The sequence below is a fragment of the Palaemon carinicauda genome, chromosome 22 (assembly GCF_036898095.1).
Source record: "Palaemon carinicauda isolate YSFRI2023 chromosome 22, ASM3689809v2, whole genome shotgun sequence".
NCBI lineage: Eukaryota > Metazoa > Arthropoda > Malacostraca > Decapoda > Palaemonidae > Palaemon > Palaemon carinicauda.
This window is the reverse complement of record NC_090746.1, coordinates 48,387,325-48,407,324: the sequence shown is the minus strand read 5'-3', so window position 1 is coordinate 48,407,324 and position 20,000 is coordinate 48,387,325. Positions and strand designations below refer to the sequence as shown.

Here is a 20,000-nt window from a genome sequence, read left to right as displayed (position 1 = left end):
ATAACAGATCAATAAACTTTAGATTTTATCAGATGTCAAAGGATTTTGATTCTTTTGAACATTCGAAATAGTGACAGTGGATAATTTCATAAGCTAATTGAAAGGTTGAAGACTAAAATGGTGCTTGAGAAGATTTGATGAAGGGGCGATATAACATTTAATCCTTAACTTCGCTATCTTTATAGGATGTACTATATAAGATACAAAGTACTAAAAGCGATTTATCCAGATATTGCATGTTGCAATGAGAATGATGCAGATTTCTGCATAAATCAAGGACGTATCGAAAGTTGGTTAGGCATTTTGGTGAAATTTAAATTTATTTTTTCAAATATCTGTAAAAAATTTGTAAATAATGACTGCCATTTGCAAAATACCTCTGACTCTACTTGCGTTAGAATCTATAAAACAACAAATCTTCGTTTTCTGTGTTTTTATCATCAAAGAAAATGATTCATGTGAATTGAAGGCTGATTCGTGCAATTGCTCTAAAGCTTCCTTATATCAGCGGAAAGGTTACACGAAATTTTAAGATTTGCTTCGACAAAAGCTGTTATATCTTGAAATATTCATTTTTTTCATTTCTTCACCTGAAGCAAAAAAGGAATACTTCAGTGAGAAATTTCACAAGAAGCCGAATAAAAATTTGAGATAGAAATAGAAAGTGAAAATACATTTCAAGTAAATATAAAACATTTTGGATAAAACTGAAGAGAAATCGAACTAAGGACCAATCTCGAAGTGTTCATTATATGAAACCAATAGAACGAACGATTTACCCGACTGCTTTAGACTAGTGGTAAAGATAAATATTTCCGAAGAAAATAATTATTTTTATCTATTCTTATCTTTTTATGTGTATAAAGGAACGTAACATTGGGTATGATAAATGAACTGAGTGTATAATTCGTCAAATGGTGTCTATTCATTAAGTGTTTTCTATTCATTAAAGCCCATAAGTAAACAGATGGGTTGGCATCACTTGCAGTTGAATGTCAACTGAATCTTACATCTTTTCCAAGCAAAGGGGGTTGCTGTGTGCCAGAGAGAGAGAGAGAGAGAGAGAGAGAGAGAGAGAGAGAGAGAGAGAGAGAGAGAGGGAGAGAGAGAGGTTCAGTTAAAACCTTGTAATAAATGTGAAATGAAAGCACTTTTTTTTACAAACTTCTCAACTGTAAAATGGAATCACACGCTCAAATCTCTTCTTCTTTACAGCACTATTAGCCCATATATAATGGGTCGCTGTTTTTGATGAGTCTTCTCCAGCCCAATCTGTCATATGACATGTTTTCATCTACATTCTTTTCTCGTATATCCTCTCTGATGCAGTCTCTACATCTCTTCTTTGGTCTTCCCATCCGTCGCCTTCCCGGAACCTCCATCTACTTCACTCTTCGGCCAATATATTTCTCAACCCGCCTCATTACATGTCCATACCATCTCAACCTTGCTTCTTGTGCCTTTTTGGAGTTTATACAATCCTTGTCGTACATCTGATATATTCATTTCTCACTCTATCCTCCCTCGTCACTCCATACATCCAGCGCAACATCCTAGAAGTGAAGGTTGGTTGACACCAGGAATCTACACTTAGTCCATTCCTCTTTAATATTGTAATGGAAGTGATGACAGAGAACGTGAGGGATGAGGCACCATGGCCGATGATGTATGCAGATGATGTGGTGCTCTGAGACAAAGGAGTTGGAGCAGATACTAGAGGCATGGAGGGAAACTTTGGAAGATAGAGTAATGAGAATACCAGAATACTTGAAACTTGGTACACAATTAATTAATGGGGAAGACATGGAGCTGAATGGAGAAAATATCAAGAGAGTGGATAAATTCAAATATTTGGCATCTTTGGTGGATGAAGAGATCAAGTGCAGGATACAATCTGGATGGAAAAATTAGAGAGATGTGTCGGGTGTATTGTGTGACAGGAAAATCTTAGTTAAACTCCAGGGAATGGTTTATGAAACATCCGTGAGACCAGCAATGATGAATGGTATAGAAACTCTCCCGGTCAAGAGGACAGATGAAAGTAGATTGAATTTAGTTTATCGCAAGCCTACCGTACATATACCTGTCGAATTCACGAGACTGTTCTTAGACTTGAAATCAAGCCACCTCCACTATGATAGCCGATTAGTGAGTTTGCTACACATGGTTATTTATGATGATTATTTATCACAAACACTCGTGATTTTAATCAAAGCAAATTGAAATGTAAAGTAATGGTTAGAGGTCTTTGCTGGAAACGTTTCGACTCAGAGGCATTGGTTCGAATCGTTGCCCACCCGAAAGCATTTATCATATATATATATATATATATATATATATATATATATATATATATATATATATATATATATATATATGTGTGTGTGTGTGTGTGTGTATGTATATATATATATATATATATATATATATATATATATATATATATATATTATTGTCAGCCTAAAACAAATTTACACAGGGTCACCGTTTTGGATGACCCTCTTCCATCTACCACTCCTGTGCTCTTCTGCTTCATCAAGTCCCCTTTCTCTCAAGTTCTCTCCCTAATTTTCTCTACCCTTCTTGCTCTCCCCCTCTTTCTCTCAACCTCTTTCTTGGCCTTTCTCTTCTTCTTCTACCCTGCACTTCCATCTTCATGACATTCCTTCCAATATAGTCGTCCTCCCTTCATAGTAAATGTACGTAATATCTCAGTCTCCTCCCTGCATTTTCTTTGACATTTCAATAGACTAATATTTTTCTCTTATATGCTAATTTCCAATCCTGTCCTCTCTCATTACAATAACATTCTCATTACTGCTATACCAACTTTCGTCTTCTCTCTCTTTGTCATACCAGTTGCTTATGTTTCATAGAACATAGCTGGACATACCACTGTCCTATGGAACTTTCCCTTCAATCTCAACGGCTCTCTTTTGTCACAGTGGACTGCAAATGCTGATCGTAGTTTCAGCATTCTTGCATACGATGTTTTACTTCCTCATCTATTCTTGCCTTAACATCTACTATAGAACCTGAACATCTAAGCTTGTATACTTTCTTCAATTCTTCTCTGTTCATTCTTATGCTCTCCCTTCCATCCCCTTACATGGAAATATACTTACTGTATATTCTTTCTTTGACCTGCCTATCCTCGTTTCTCTATCATTCACTGCTATTCTCCACCTCTCCCATTTCCTCTTCGGAACCTCCTTCCTCTGCACACATCACAATGCTATATGCATACAAAATTCTCCTTGGTCCCATCTCTCTTACTTCCTCTGTCATCTAATCTATCATAATGTTAGAAATGGTTGGGTTATGAGCTGATCCCCTTTGTAATCCTACCTTAACCCCGTATCCTTCAGTCTCTCTGGTATACATATTCCAATAAAGCTCCTAAATCATCTCTACATACATCTATGGTGCCATCTTCTCCTTCAAAGTCCTCTACATTTCATGCCTTGTTATCATCGAAGGCCTTTTTAAGATCTATGAACATGATGTCTCAGACAAAATATAGCATTTGTTATCCCACTTCCTTTCATAAATCCCAGTTGGTCACTTCCTTTATATAATTCACCTTATTCTATCTGATATATTCAAAATTTGAGATATTAATTCAATACCTCTATGATTACTACACATTTCAACATCCTTCTTGGCTTTAGAAATTGGTATCCACTCCCCTGTTATCATCTCTTTATGTAAGATCTTTTCCGTCAGACTATTCAAGAGAGTGACTAGTTTTGTGATAAAGTGGGTAAGAGACAAAGGAATGTCAAGTCCGTGAAATTTTTCAACATCTGTAAGGTCAACGGGATTAAATAAGAAAGTTTAAATTATCCATGCTCATAAAATCCCCAATAACTTGCTGTATAAAATTTCTTATTCAGGGCATTCTAAATATACAAGTGCATCGCATGTCTTTCACTCTGGTACATTGTAACAGTATTTTTTTTTTTATTGTATATTAAACTCTACACTTCTCTGTCAGCAGAACTGGTTTGATCATGTTTTTTCTTGCATTGATCTGTTTGAATTTTTGTGGTCTTCTTACAATGAAACTGTTGTATAAAAAGCTCACTGTCTGTTGAAATGAAGTAAGTTGTATTTGCCTAGTCTTTCAGTTATCACCTAACTGGCGACATGCACATTGGTGAGCAGCGGAGTGTCCGCTCCCTCCCGCCTGCTCCTTCACTGGGTGTGCCCTACTGTTTGAGGATGCCGCCTACCGAACCTGCCTCTTCGGCACACGCTGCCTCAATGAAACTACCGCCCTTCGCAAGGGGAGAAGTGTTTGCCTAGTTCCAGCATGCTGAGGTCCAGTTTTGCATCAAGGGCGTGACTCGGTCAAGCACCAAAGCAGATTACGCTCTTGCGTCGATCCCCGAGGGTACTTTCCCGGAATTCTCCGATTGGCTGTCCGAGCAGGGGGACACCCCAATAACGTCCAAAGACCTCAAATCATACTTCCTGGAGCAGTACTTGCCATCACCAGCCGCTCGCATAGCAAAACTTATTCAGCCCTCTCAACAACTGTTGGGAGACCAAAATACTTGGCTCGTCCCCCTGGGACTAAGGACTACTCCTAATGACGCCCTGGATGTTTCGGCAGCAGAAATTGTACATGGCGACCTGTTGGTCGTCCCTGTCAGATGTTTTCCGTCTGCAACCTCCTCCGACAATCTCCAGTGCCAACTTCACATTATGGGAAAATTTACTCCATGCCACCAGACTGATTAGCCCCAACTAAGCAACACATACCAACAGATCTGCACTCGGTAATGTACGTCTTTCCTGTGCAATGACAATAGCAAGCTACACGGGACCTTTCCTCGTGATCCGTCGTACACCGAAAGCATTCCTACTCAACATGTGTGGCAAAGAAGACTGGGTCTCCATTGATCGCCTAAAACTTGCGTATCTCCTTCTGGATGACCTGCCTACAGTATGCCTCTCAAGAGAAGGGTGCCTTATTTCATATGTATATCATTTTTAAGAGGGAAGCCATGTACCGCATATGTTTCACACTTGTACATTGTAAGGGTACTTTCTTTTTATTAATTGTGTATCGCTCTTTACGCCTCTCTGTCAACAGAACCAGTTTGAGCCTCTTTTTTACTTGCATTGATCTGTTTGAATTTTTGTGACCTCCTTAAACAGAAATATTGAATAAAAAGCTCGTTTTCTGTTGAAATAAAGTTAGCTGCATTTGCCTAGTCTTTCAGTTATCACCTAATGCGATACACACACAAGTTATCTGCATTTTCTTCTCTGTATATGAGGACACTAAGAGTATTTAGCCCTGATTACACAGAAGATACGTTAACCAAAAGAGAAATATTCACTGATCTATTCTTTCCCGAATATTTTCATGTGAATTGTATGAAGTATAGTATCCAACCCCTCAAAAAAACTGTTGTGAACCCCAGTTAAAGAAATGTGCATCTAATAATAATATATTGATTTTACCATTTCATATAGATATCCTGATGTCATTTCTCTACTTACAGTAACTAAATAGAAATGTTTATGAATTTACACAAAATAACATACAGGTATTTTGGAGGCAATATTGATCACTTGTAATAAAGGTCGTAACCTAAATGTAATCTTGGGTCTATTTTCCTATTGATACTATAGCATTACTTTTTTAAAATCTGAATTATCTAAGGTCATAAAGAAGCTAATCTCATAGATATCTCATATTCCGGAGAAATGGATTCTTCTGGATTTTCATTTCACTGGTAATCTGCTGATGTCAGTAAGACGAATATATTATCAGATGACATCATAAGAACCTTAGTGGTCGTAAACCTATACCTAAGATTTCTAAAGAGTTAAATAGGAATACTAATCAAGCACTTACGTAATAGGTCTGGAGATCAGCGAAGTTTGCAACGTCGGATGAAAAAAATAAGAGTACTATATGGAATTTGTATTAAGTTATGTTCTACTTACGAAATACTTACATTTTCCAAGAGAAAATCGGCCATTTTGCTATCGAAGATATAGTAAAATATTTAGATTAAACACTCCGTTACGATGATAAAACAGGATATCTTTATCCAAGGTCTATAGAATACGAGGTCTCCTCATCCCTGGTCCAAAAATTGACAATTCTGCGCAGGTGGATTTCGTGACGTCACCACCTCCAAACGGACGGGTGCTACCTACAGTTAAACAAAGTAAACAGGTCGGGGAATTGTCTTGGTCGTCGATCTAATTCTTGAAAGTTGTTGTGTAAATTTTAACAACGATATTCAATTAACAACATGCCCAATAACTGTGTTGTGTTTGGATGCTTCTTAACCAGGACGAAAAATTTCATTCATTTCCAAAGGACAGTGAAACTAGGAAAAAATGGGTGCACCTCTGCAAACGGGGAGATCACATAAAGGTTGAGAATGCCCTGATATGTAGCCGGCACTTTGAAGCGCATATCTATGGAAGGAATTTGATGTACGAATTATTAGGCCCGGCCCAGACGTAACTGTTTATCAGAACGATATAACTGATCAGATAAAAATCGCAGCTAGCCATCTAACGGCGCTGCCCCTACACCATTCCGCTATATTGTTACAATTTGCATCGGTTCCACAGTTTCCATAATGTCATCCGAGGAGGAGGATTCTCTGGCTCTAGCAGGTTTAGCTGTGGCATTATGCGTAAAAAGGGCAAAAAGTGCTTCTGTGAATGCAACTTCAAACGAATTTGCTCATTTTCTTTCCAAAGAAAATACAGTAATTGAAAATGAAGAAAATTATATCCAGAAAGAATTAAGCTTGTCTGCTATGTTCTTTTGCTTAAAAGAAAATGAAATTGAAAATTGCATTGATGCTAATCTGGAATATGAGAAAAGTTTATTAAAAGATGCCATTGGAGAAGGAGGATTACAATATATGGGAGGGTTTATAGCTTGGAAGTTTCTTTAGTATGAACTTTTAGGCAATAGAGCAACTAAAGGGGTTAATACATGGATTGGTGCTGTAAGTAGGGATGACAGAAAACTGATGAAACCCAAAGAAGAATTTTCGAAAATCTAAAAACAATGGAAAAAAAAAATGTTTGTTTGTTTTCATGGCGAAAAATCTTTGAAATAAGGGGGAAACGTCATAACTTCATTAGCTGAAATGATATACGAGCATATTTTATTACCTCAGGAAGTTATTAGGTATTTTTTACGCACTCGTACTTTTTTAGAAGTCAAACCATTCTGTCGTGGCCGCTGAGAAGAGTTCATTTCCAATAGGTATCGTGTTCGAGTGTAAACACTTGGTTCATTTTCCCTTGAAGGAATCACTCTTTAGAGACAAGTCGAAAACTTTTGAAAACAACGATAAAGCCAGATTAAAAGATTAGGCACCCCATATCCCTCACCCATTCTTTACAACTGTACTAAATCGTCTAAATAAAATCATCTTTACAATACTTCCTTGGTTATTGTCTTTTTTGCTGGTACACTACACGTCATTTTTTGCTTGAAAAATTAAAGATGCATTTGGTATAAATCCATCTTTGGTGCCAGCATGAACAATTATGAGTCTGTTGCCTTTGCCACTTGAGTATTAACACCTGTTGCCTTTTTCCCGCTTTTATCCAACCAACATTTTCCCACACAATAATTTTGATTTACCCATGTTTCATCTAAATAAACAAAAGGGTGATCTCCACTTCCTTTCACTTTCTTAATTTTTCGAAAAAACCGTTCTTGCACTTGACACTTCACTTCTTTCTAAAAGAAATTTCCTTCCATTGACTTAAGCATGAATGAAACCTATATCATGTAGCACTTTCCTTAGGGATTCTTTGCATCCATTGAATGGAATATTTACTTTAACTTCCGCCAGTATTTTTTCAAGGGTGGGGATTTCATTTCGTGCATAAAAACTTAACACTGTTCTTCTTAAAACACATTTATCAAAGTCGTCTAGAGCAGTCACAGGACAAGGATGAGGCCTAATTCTTTCTTGAAACTTCGGTTTTCCAAATTCTTCTTGCGTGACTCGTCCCTCCTTTATGATTCGACGTACTGTTCTTTCAGGAACATTTGTGGCTTCAGAAGTACGGATACATGCTTTGGTGACATCAGTAAAAGGGCCGCGGTTCATCTTCTCTTTTGTGAAATACTTGTACACACTGTGTACTATTTCCCTGGCATTGGGACGGAGAACACGGTTTGGAGATGTTTCCATGGATTATGTTTGCTAGATAATGCAGTCTCTGTCTCAAACACTACATTTTATACCCCAAGATCTACCATTCAAGGGATTAAATATAGCTCGCTGATATTTGATACATAAATTTACCCTTGAGACCTCCAAGGACAGGTCAATCGGATTTCAAACTTCCCTTCTGTGCGAGTCATATTAAGATGGTAGGATAAAACTGGCAAATATCCTGGGATTATGATTTTGGGGGACATATACTTGGTTGTAATTATCCTTAACACTGTTAAAAATATGCCGAAAAAACGGTAAAAATCCAGTAATAAATGTTGCCAGGCATTTATCGTCTAATAAATGGAAATATTGACGTTAAATTGTGATATTATGATCATCAACCCGTAAAAACATAACAGGGTAGGGTAAAAATATTTTACTGAATTAGGGCTATGAACAGTATATTTTTACGGATAATGTCCGATTAAAATTACGCTCATTTAACAGTGTACCTAATGGAATATATACTGTATGCTCGACAAGAATAACAGAGAGAGAGAGAGAGAGAGAGAGAGAGAGAGAGAGAGAGAGAGAGAGAGAGAGAGAGAGAGAGAGAGAGAGAGCAGATTTAATCTTGTCTTAATCCAGTGAGATTAGTAAAAAAGGTGAGGATGCACCCTGGGTATACCTTGGGGAATGTCATCTGTCATTAACGGCTAGCATTAGTCTCACTCAGTTTGGATGGCTCGTCTCTAACCGCAGTGTTCATTTTTCCTTTAAGTGGTCGAAATATTTTGACATGGGTACGCTGTACAGGGGAACAGAAATCGTCTCAGCGGCCACGACAGAATGGTTTGACAGGTCCAAGGCCAATATGGACAGGTCCTTTAATGGGAGAGGTCGGCTCATCAGCGAGCGAAAATACGTTCGGTCTGCGCATGACGTCACACCTCGTATAGTCTCCCTTGACAGCATTGACTGACAGGTATACGTAGTAACACGATGCAAGGATACCTTTCCAAAATAAAAATACTCCTTAATATTTTATTTCTATTTTTTTTTTTATTAAAGTACAGATTATCCTTAGGCAGACCATACATCAAAGTTTAATAATATTCTGATGCTTCTAAACATAGCCATAGGGTATAGATGTATCTTAAAAGGGAACACAAATACTGTAATGTATTGCCTGCCACTTATCCTTAACCAAAGAGGTATAGATTAACGTAGAGAAAGTTGTCATTGGTACTAAATCCTACACAGCGAGTTAAAGATTCTCATTTTAATCCTAACAAATTAACAGAACAAAGATGACAGTTTAATAGAGATGGAATTCAGATAAGCATGAGTTTGTTTTTCACCGAGCCAGGTGTGCACCCCAGGAGGAAAAATTAAGTTGTTGTTTTCATGGTTTTTCTTACTGTACTCCTGGAAGTCCTCGGTTTACTTATGTCGATAATGTTGTTGAGGTGCCGCATTCTAAAAAACACATAATTTGGTCAAAAAATCCACAACCTCGTCAGGAATACCAATGACAGCAGATTTCATTTCAGCAGCCATTGTTTTTATGCATCCTGTTCCTGGTCTAAGCCCATACCCATGTATTGCTCAAAAAATTTTTAGTTTAGAAAAAAAAATCGTCGGATGGTGCATAGAGTTTTCCTTCACTTATATAATGGACCCCATGTCGCTGACATCTTACTATCAACAATATACACTAAATTTGGATATTTAAACAAAATCTTTTTTCACTACATATCCACCAATATATCTTAAGGACTATTCCTCGATAACAGATCCTGTGGTGTCAATGGATTTCTGACATTTGGCAAATTCTGTTTCCTCAGGGAACATTTCGTCATTCTTAAGATCCACATCAAATTAAAGGTCTCTAAAAATTATGTTTGTCATACATATTTCTAAGGCCAGTTCCCTGTCATTGAAAGATTTATCAGGTCCATTTCCATCACGTTCAGATGATACCATTTCATGGGATAACGGGTCAAGGTTTTCATTTACCTTATCGCTAACAAGTTCAATATCCCTACTTATCAAAAGGTTTTTCAATCTGTACTTAAATTTTACTGCATCGGGATGATCATGAGAACCCCTCATCTGCCTAATACATCCAAAAAAAATTTCAAGACAGTCTTGATTCAATCTCCTTGTCATAATAAAAGAAATGTCCTGACTGTTTTAGCATGTTATATAGCCCAATCATTGAGTGACAAGATAATATCACACCTTTTTGGAATTTGTAAAGGCAATTAAATTTTGGATTTTTCACCCTCATTCCCAGCCTAGCATCAACCATTCTTTTTAGAACACTTTTCTGGCTATCCAAATCTCTAACAAATGCATTGTGGGCTTTTATGTCTCCTAACATCATAGAAGAATTCATGACATCGAACCATTCATTCACTGTAGCTATAAAATCGGCAGTTTCCTTCCAATTGTTCCTCTCTAATAAAGCCCCTTTCTCCTAAAAAATACAATGCCTTAGCACATGACTTTGAAAGTAGCTGTGCAGCATACTTACACGCTGTCATTGTAAGCCACTTACATTGATATGTGTTTTATTAATTTTATATGCTAAGGCATACTCTGATACGGTTTTCATTAGCATTTCACGGACACAGGCATCAGATACGCTATTTCCATTTTCCATAAGAAAACCGTGATCCAGAAAATAATTTATAATTAACTTTATCATATGAAGAGCATCAGCAAATATGAAGACATTCCTGTCAGCACATGGATTTTTAAAAAAGACTTTTTCTGGGTTAAGGGGATCAATCCCGAATTCTTTCCAAACCCTCAAATTAGTAGATCCAAGATCATGGACAATTGCCACGACGGCAAATCCAGCCTTTTCAACATTTACAATGATATCAGTCAGTTTTTTATGCACATTAGAGTCATCATATTGGTAGTATATGGGTTGCTTCCAGGTTGCCGTCAAACCTCTTAACATAACCACTTGAACTTTATCATGAGGTTCATACAAAACATCCATCCCTTTGTCATAAATCCATTAAAAGACCTTGGTTTGACAGGTCCTTTCCATTAAAGGACCTTGGTTTGACTATAGTCTGCGCGTGAGAAAACCTCGTATTCTATAGACCTTGTCCTTATCTTTTTTATCTTGTCGGCGAAATGTCACTGTTTAGCGTACGTTCACGGATGTCTGACTAAGCATCAGAGTCAGGAGAGATGTTTGTGCTGTTACAGAAAACACAAAGAGGACGATACAAATAACAGCTTTCAATAAAATGACAAAGTTAGAAATGCCTAAAAACTTTCTTAATCTTCACTTCAGTGTCTACTACTGTGGGGTGAGTCCCCCAAATTTGAACTACATAAATTTAAATAAACAGATAGTGATCATAACATGATTTACTGATGATGCCAAAAAAATCAACAGTTTCTTAAAAACAAAGATAGGAGATAGAAAGGAGGAAATAAACAGACGAAGAAAAAAGTAGGGAATAAAGAATTCTGTGATATTTTGAAATTTTGTCCAGAACCCTGATTCCCAACCTTAAATGAAATCATTCTTATTAGAGAAAATATCTCAATAAATTTTACTTGTGAGAACAAAATAAAAGAAATAACAATATTATGGAGATGCTTTGCTATAGAGAGAAAATATGAAAATACGGAAACATTTTACCCATTATCGTTTATTATTCACTCCATTCCAGTTGGAGAGCTGTATTAGCTTGAACTGGTCTCCTAGGACCTAGACAAGCAAATAAGTCTGGTAAAATACTCTTAGTCATATTTCATAGAGTTCAAAAGCAATAAACAGAAAAACTTTGTGTTGAATTTGTTTTAGAAATACACAAGTAATAAAATGTACCTACAAAAAGATTAATTTCTTGTTATAATATTGATTATATTGAGATTAAGACACGCACAAACGGTCATTATTAAGAAAGCAAAGAACCCGTTAAAGTAAAAAAAAAAAGGAAAAAATTATTGTATGGTCCGGATACTTAGGTGGCATTGTCTCAAAAAAAATTAATGGTTAAATTTCGACTTGAGCAGAGGATATAGAAGGCTGGCAGGTGGAATTTTGAATCTATTGTAGGCTAATATAAACGAAAATTTATTCATCAATTTGAATTCTGCAAGCACTTGTTTGAAAGTAAAGGTGTGGTACAGCTTAGTTAAGCCTGCTGGGATATTTGTAACATTTCGAAATAGAGACGTGAAATTATCTAGTGTGATGATTTCCAATGAGAATGAGAAAGATGATATTCTGGATGGAAGTAAATTGGTAATATAGCACTAATAAAGAAGCAGTAGCAGATAAGTCTCAAAATTCACTTGGTGCATCAGTCAATGAGGGTAATGATTTATCAGCATCAGATGTTTAGTCAAATTCAGGGGAGACCTGAAATGCTCAAAGTTTGTAACGCTCAACCGAAACTTACTGGTTTTGAAAACTGTAGTTTAATTGCATCAGCTATCTAAATCTTAAAGATAATTTTACGTTTAAATCAAATTATAAGTTACAGAAAATTATCACGGTATTTCATCTTTTGACAAAGAATAAAGAATATAGCCATAACCTAAGATAAGCCATTTTTTTTTCAATGATAAAAGTTATACGACCATGAAGTGGAAATTAATGACAGCAAAAAAGTTGCTGAATAAGAGCAAAAGAACATAATATCACTATTTGCCAGATAATTAATCAGCTCTTCCAATATCTCTATCACTGGAGGATTCAAAACCAAAGCTCTCCTAATCCAATGGGTTATTAATATCAGAGTTTTCCTCATCTCATAATTATTGAATTGTGATTATCAAAATTATTATCAATAAAGAAATTATTCGAAAAAAAATGTATAAAACTCATGTTTGCATGAGCATGAAAATAACATTTTTAAAGTTAAAATAGAAAGAGGACTTATTCCAGTGAAATAAAAAGAAATATTTTACTCAAAAAAAAAGTTAGGATATATTTCAAAGAAAGTCGTGACTGCATTTATATGTAGAAATTATCTAAAAATAAAAACAGGGTTACTGGTATCAAATCCAATCTGCAACGTCACAGGAAACGGGTTATCTACGAGAGTAACCAAAGGACGGATCGCGTCATGATTTAGTGTCTCCTTCGCCTGTGCTGAAGTAGGCTACTGCTAGTCTTCATGGAGTCATCTACCAAGATCATTTTGTCATAAGCAACTGGTAATTATCCTTTTACGATTCTGCAGAAGTGGTTCTTATGTTTGCACTCAAGAGAAAAGTCAATAGCCATAAATATCTGTAAACTGTGTCCTGTTTGTGAGTTTTATATATTTCTTAGCATAAGGAAAAAACTGCCAGACAATGTTTTACAAATGTCTCAAAAAATTCTTTATATATAATTTTCTTCTAAATATACAATATAAAAGTCTTGGATTCTAGTGTTAGTTATTTGGTGAAACATCTGAAAGTAATGAAAATTTGCAGACCCAAAATAAACTATTCTTTTCAACAGCCTGTTCTCAAGATGTGGCCCATTCGCTTCGCATCGATTTTAGGTGAGCAAATGAATGACGACTTTTCTATGTTCTTACACTGCTTTTCCCCCAACTTGTATAAAGTATTCTTAATATTTGACCCGCTTATTTTTTCCAAATGGCTTGCATTTGAACTTTTCATTTCATGTAGTTTCTGTATTTTCCTCTTTCCTTTTACTCATTGGGCTATTTTTCCCTGTTGGAGCTTTTGAGCTTATAGCATCCTGCTTTTCCAACTGGGGTTGTTGCTTATTATTATTATTATTATTATTACTATTAATATTATTATTATTATTATTATTATTATTAGGCGAGCTAAAACCTTATTTGTAAAAATAGGATGTTATAAGCTCAAGAGCTCCGACAAGAAATAATAATAATAATAATAATAATAATAATAATAATAATAATAATAATAATAATAATAATAATAATATCGTCCAAATGCTTAATCTATAATTGATGGAGAGTGTGAAACTGCTTCTGGGTTGCTGTCTAGACTCTAGAGCAGTGGTTCCCAAACTGGGGGGCGCGCCCCACTAGGGGGGCGTGAGGACGATACAAGGGGGGCGTGAAGTCATCTGCTCGAAATTACTTGTTTAATAGAATAATGAAATCATTAAAAAAACAAAAATATGTCATTACATACATCCATCCATCTCACTAAATTTGACCAGAAATTGTGCCTTAGTCGCATAAGTATTTCCAAATATTATATGGCATGTTTTCAAATAATCTATTCTTAAAATTGCAACTCTATTTTGCCAATTTGCTAATGTTCAAACTTTTTTTCGCTCACTTTGAACCAAATGTTTCGTTTTTAGTTACTGGAATGTACTATTATTTGTTTAAGTGGCTTTCATTATCAAAATGTAATACAAACAGAAATCTGTTTTCCTGTACAATGCTAAGAAATAAATGTAAGAATCATTTCATATAAAAAAAAAAGAGAGGAGTGGGGGCGTACGGGTCTACTGGAAGCAAAAAGGAGGCGTCAGGTAAGATAGTTTGGGAACCACTGCTCTAGAGCACCGTGAATGATATGTGTCTTTTTATTGATCTGATAAAACACCTACCGATGTTTAGATCTTTTTGTTCTGTTGGCTAACGGAAAATATCATTTTGTTGCTCAATCGTCACAGAATATGTAGTCTTATTGGTATACTTTGTATGCTTACATCATCCGTATGGCAAGAATCCTGTATCATGTTGCCCAGAGACTTCTTTCATGATTCAGTTTCTTCTACCTATAACAATCGGTCCTTGCATGTTTGAGTTATTTCTGTCAAAATTGTGTCTTTACACTTATCTTTGCATTTCCTAATAATGGAATAATAGACCTGATTCATTCTTGCGGTCAAGAAATATTTTCTTCAAGATGAAAGTCTATTCTTACCCCACGTGTCTAAGCCTCGAATTTTCCGGCCCCCTCCCCCCAACCAATCTCTTTGGAATAGTGATTTCATATTGTAGGTTTATACAAAAAATATTTCAGAACCTTTACCACCAAATCAAATAGTTATTATTAACTTATTATATAAATAACTAAAGAACTCATAATATGCAAAACTGATCAGCAAAGAACAAAGGAAATAGCCGGTGGTATTGAAAAATTATTCATATGTAATCATGTATAACAAAGGAAATTGACTGGACACCGAGATTTCCTTTAGTATCTGCAACCTCACCATCCTTGTAAGCTAAGGATGGGAGGTATGTAGGAGCCTATAGGTCTACCTGCCGAGTCATCAGCAATCATTACCTGGCCCCATCGGATCCTAGTTTGGGTGGAGAGGGGCCTTAGGCGATGATCATAGGTATATATGGTCAGTCTCTTGGGTATTGCCCTGCTAGCTAGGGTAATGTCACTGTGCCTTGCCTTTGCCATTCATGAGTGGCCTTTAAACCTTTAACAACATTCACAACCTGCCCAATACTATGTCATCCGGACCATTATCAATAATTTCCTTACTCCAGAAGTAATGCATTTAAGCAATATACACCACTTAACGGTATTTACCTATATATATATACATACATACATACATATATATATATATATATATATATATACATACATACATATATATATATATATACATATACATATATACATATATATGTATATATACTACATATACATATATATATATATATAATGTATATATATATATATATATATATATATATATATATATATATATATATATGTATATATATACATACATACATACATACATATATATATATACATATACATATATACATATATATGTATATATACTACATATACATATATACATATATATGTATATATATAATGTATATATATATATATATATATATAGGTATGTATATATATAAATTATATATATATATATATATGTATATATATATATATATATATATATATATATATTTATAGATATATATATATATATATATACATATATATATCTTTCCTGTCACAATTATGTGGGAGAGGAAATAGTCATACCATGGCAAGAGAGGCCTTTAGGTAAACTTGGAAACCACACTCGCCTACAAATTGCCGAACCAGCTTGTTGTAGTTAGGAGAGGGGTAGGGTGGGAAGGAGTAAATCTGTGTGTGTGCATCTCTATCTATGTATTTAGACGTGATATTAGATGGCTCAGGTACACTAGTATATAATAAAACATGATATCACTAAGATCTGAGAAATCAATTGGGTGCTTCCAATATTTGTCAAACAGTAGATAATCTTTTACGAAAGGTTGCTTGCCATCCATAATCATCCTTAATTTATCCATAATTTACATATAATCTTTACCAAAAGCAGGAATATTAGGACTGAGAGGTAGACAAAGTTATATGTTAACTCTTACATATAGTGTGTAAGATTACCATTATTTTCTATTTTCCTTTATTTCCATTTTGGATTCAGATAATCAATTACAGAGTATTACTGCCCATTAAACGTTTATCCTTCTTACATTGATTTGTCAAACTTATCATGTTTCTGACAAAATAATCTAAATCACCTTTTCCGCAACTGCTTTGCTTCAGTATCGTAAATATCCCTGCAGGAATTCCCTTATGCCTGGTCTGGTCTTAGTGTATCCAAATGAAGTTAAGAGTTTCGTGAAGGTTTTTTTTTTCTAAAAAAATTCCCCAGATTTTCCTGTAAGCCAACTGAGATGTTCTCTGTATCAGTGGCCTGCCGGTTGATCGCTAAATAGAATATTGTTAGTTCAGACTACTGTACCAAGTCTTTGATGGCCGAATTCGGCAAGAATTGAATGTTTCAAAAAATTCATTCTTGTTCTCATTTTTAGCAGTACAAACAAAACCGGATACTTTTACACAAAACAAAGACATACGGTTACACATTTGCACTCAGAGTTTCTTTTCCTGCAAAAATATAGGAAATACCACTTTTCAACGATTCGAATAATTGATGTAATTTGTGAGTGTAAAAAACTATTATATATTAGAAAGAAATTATTTCATCTTTTATTGTATTTCTCTTTTACTATTTCTCGCTTTATGATACCAAAACAGAATCTTTATCAAGATTATCCCTCTTTATGGAAAGGAGAAACTAAAACTCGAGTATTGAGTCGTTTATTTACCAATATTTTGTCATCGGAAAATGATGATGGTTATAACAGTGGTAGGATATAAGATGATTATATCAGTATGATCGAAAGGGATAGTAATTGCAGTGCAAGAAACATTGCAAATGATGTCATTATAACTTACAGAAATCATAAGAGAAGGTTGGCTGGTCCACTTTAGACTTGAAAAGGTTCCATGAGTGTTATATCTAGGAGTTTTCATCTTGCTTATATGGAGGACGTAATTCATAGACCATTTCACAATGAAAAACGCAAAGTCTTAAGAGATAATTGACCAGAAAACATTCAGTTAAGATACAGTCTCTCTATATATGACCCAATAGGATTCCTAGCAATTTTTTAACAACCTTGAAAAATCCAACGCTGCATAATTTAGAGAGACTTTCCTTATCATTTGTGCAAAACAACTTGGTTTATTGTGGTGGGAAAGTTTCCAAAGTAATTATTGGATTAAAAACCTTTAGCTAACTCAACAGAGAATTTACTGTCACAAATTGTAATAAAATATTTGTATAATAATCTTTTAATTGCTAAGCGTTGTAAAAATAAATATTTGGAATCATGTAAAAAAAAATTGAATAGGATTTTTTTTTTTTACAATAATAGCAAGTCTAACTTGTAGTGCAGGATATATAACAACTCGGGCTGCCTTGCTGTATCTTTTATTGATCTGATTCAGCCTGTAAAGCTTGACAATATAAATAGGTATCCCAAACATACTTTTCCACCACATTTAACAACCATACATTTAATAACATCACATTTGATATATAATACATTAACCACAATACATAGTAATAGTGCAATGAATAATAATAATGCAAAATTAACAGTACACGACAAATGCATAACCGCTCAACTTACAATGTGACCGCCCATTCTTAGCCATGGTAATTAATTGAATACGCCATCCGTCTATACACTGCCATCGACACTTGTCAGTGATAACACCGTTCTGCACTGCTTCCCCGCACCAACATAAAGAACTTGCTTGAAGGATTCTCGGTATCAGACCATTACAATTTCTCGTGCCCTTATCCTCATTATGTCCCCGAATACAATGACAATACGAACATTAATGCAAAGTTTACTAAAAAAAATTCATAAAAAATGCAGAACCAGCTGATTATAATTTACACAAAAAATAACACTGCATCCTATGACATGAAGGATATGTCAATCACAAATGGTAATTACACTACAATAATCACAACAATGAAAACTGAGGCGGTGAAAAGTACAACTAAGAAAATCCCAAGGATGGGAGAATTTTGCGACAGTCTCTTATCCTTGGAGCAATCCGACAGTCACTACAAATGCCGCTTCTAACTAAAGCAACATGTTCTCAGTAATTTCGAATTGTCCAAAAGTTACAATATTACTAAATACAATTCCCAATATTTATCCAACTTAACATGTACATGAATTTCATTAACCAGAATATTACCACAACCACATAAATACAAACTATTATGATGATGATCATAATATATTACTAAAGCGCCAACTTGCAATAAAAAAATCTGAAACCATAAATATGTTATTTACGATCTAGTTAATGAACAAAGCAGATGTGCTTCTTCAAATAGGCTTTGAACTTTTCCAATAGTAAGCTTTTATTTACTGATGGACAATACAAGAGTTAGTCTCATCAGTTTTTTCCCAAAATCTTATAAGGAATATTGATTGAAAAATCAAGAGTCCAGTTTATGCTTCGTAATTGTATTTCATCGTCTTGAACATCTAACTGGGACCACTGAGGGCCAGGCAATGGCTGCCGATAACTCAGCAAGTAGACTTAAAGGCTCCCAAAACCCCCATCCCTAGCTCACCATGATGCTAAGGTTGTAGACACTACTGGAAACAATGTAGCTGGCACGGGTCGAAGTCCCGTCCAACACAAAGCCATGCAGGGACGTTTCCAATAAGCTACCATAACATTGCAAAAGAAAAATGGTGATAGAAACCTCTGCTGACAACGCTGATTACAATATCTTTAAATTTTCTAATCCTAATATGTCACGACATTTTTCACTAATACTAACTTGAATAATGTTTCTCATCTTTGCATAACTTCAATTACCATCAGCTTTGATAACATTGTTTTATCGGTGTTTTTGTGTTATTCTTCAATTCGTCTTTCTTTTCAGGAGTAGCAATACTCGTTGCAAGCCAAGAATGCAAGACATTTCAGGATCATGATTACTATTATAATCAGGTCAAGTACAGGTAAGTGACTATTATTACTCACTATGCAATTAAGTGTATCCAAAGTAACCGATTAAATTTTTCATGCAGCCTAGAGAATAAACAAAGCACTTTTATCTATGCAAACACACTTATTTTTATACAAACATATATACATGCATATATATGTATAATATACATATGTTAATATCTATATAGATACAGGTGTGAGTGTGTATGTGTATATGTCTGTGCATCTTCAAATGTGGCTGTAAACTAGGCAAAGTACGATTGCTAGAAATGAAGTGAGAGACTCCAATGGACGAAGGTTATAGACTCAGGTGAATGTGTTCATGAGTTTGTAAAATTCTATGATGGGACAATAAGGACAGCTGTGAGTATATAAGGATATACTCGTAGGATGGTAGGAAGAGAGAACTTACATAAAAGGTTAGTGAAGGAAGGAAAGTGTGTATGAAGAATAGACAAGGAAAAGACTTGAAGTATCAGTGAAAGC

The 20,000-nt window shown here is 35.1% G+C and overlaps 2 protein-coding genes across 2 annotated transcripts in view; one reads left to right on the top strand and one right to left on the bottom strand.

Annotated features, from left to right (window-relative positions):
• The window catches only part of LOC137616421 (uncharacterized), a 742,648-nt gene that overhangs the window by 84,540 nt on the left and 638,108 nt on the right, over window positions 1-20,000 (bottom strand). The gene's annotated exons all lie outside the window — the stretch shown is intronic.
• The window catches only part of LOC137615877 (cysteine-rich secretory protein LCCL domain-containing 2-like), a 12,856-nt gene continuing 6,003 nt past the window's right edge, over window positions 13,148-20,000 (top strand). Inside the window, exons 1-3 of the mRNA XM_068345566.1 lie at window positions 13,148-13,364; window positions 13,657-13,699; window positions 19,447-19,525. Coding sequence (XP_068201667.1) covers window positions 13,669-13,699; window positions 19,447-19,525 — 110 coding nt within the window. The 5' untranslated portion in view covers window positions 13,148-13,364; window positions 13,657-13,668. The remainder of the gene's footprint in view (window positions 13,365-13,656; window positions 13,700-19,446; window positions 19,526-20,000) is intronic.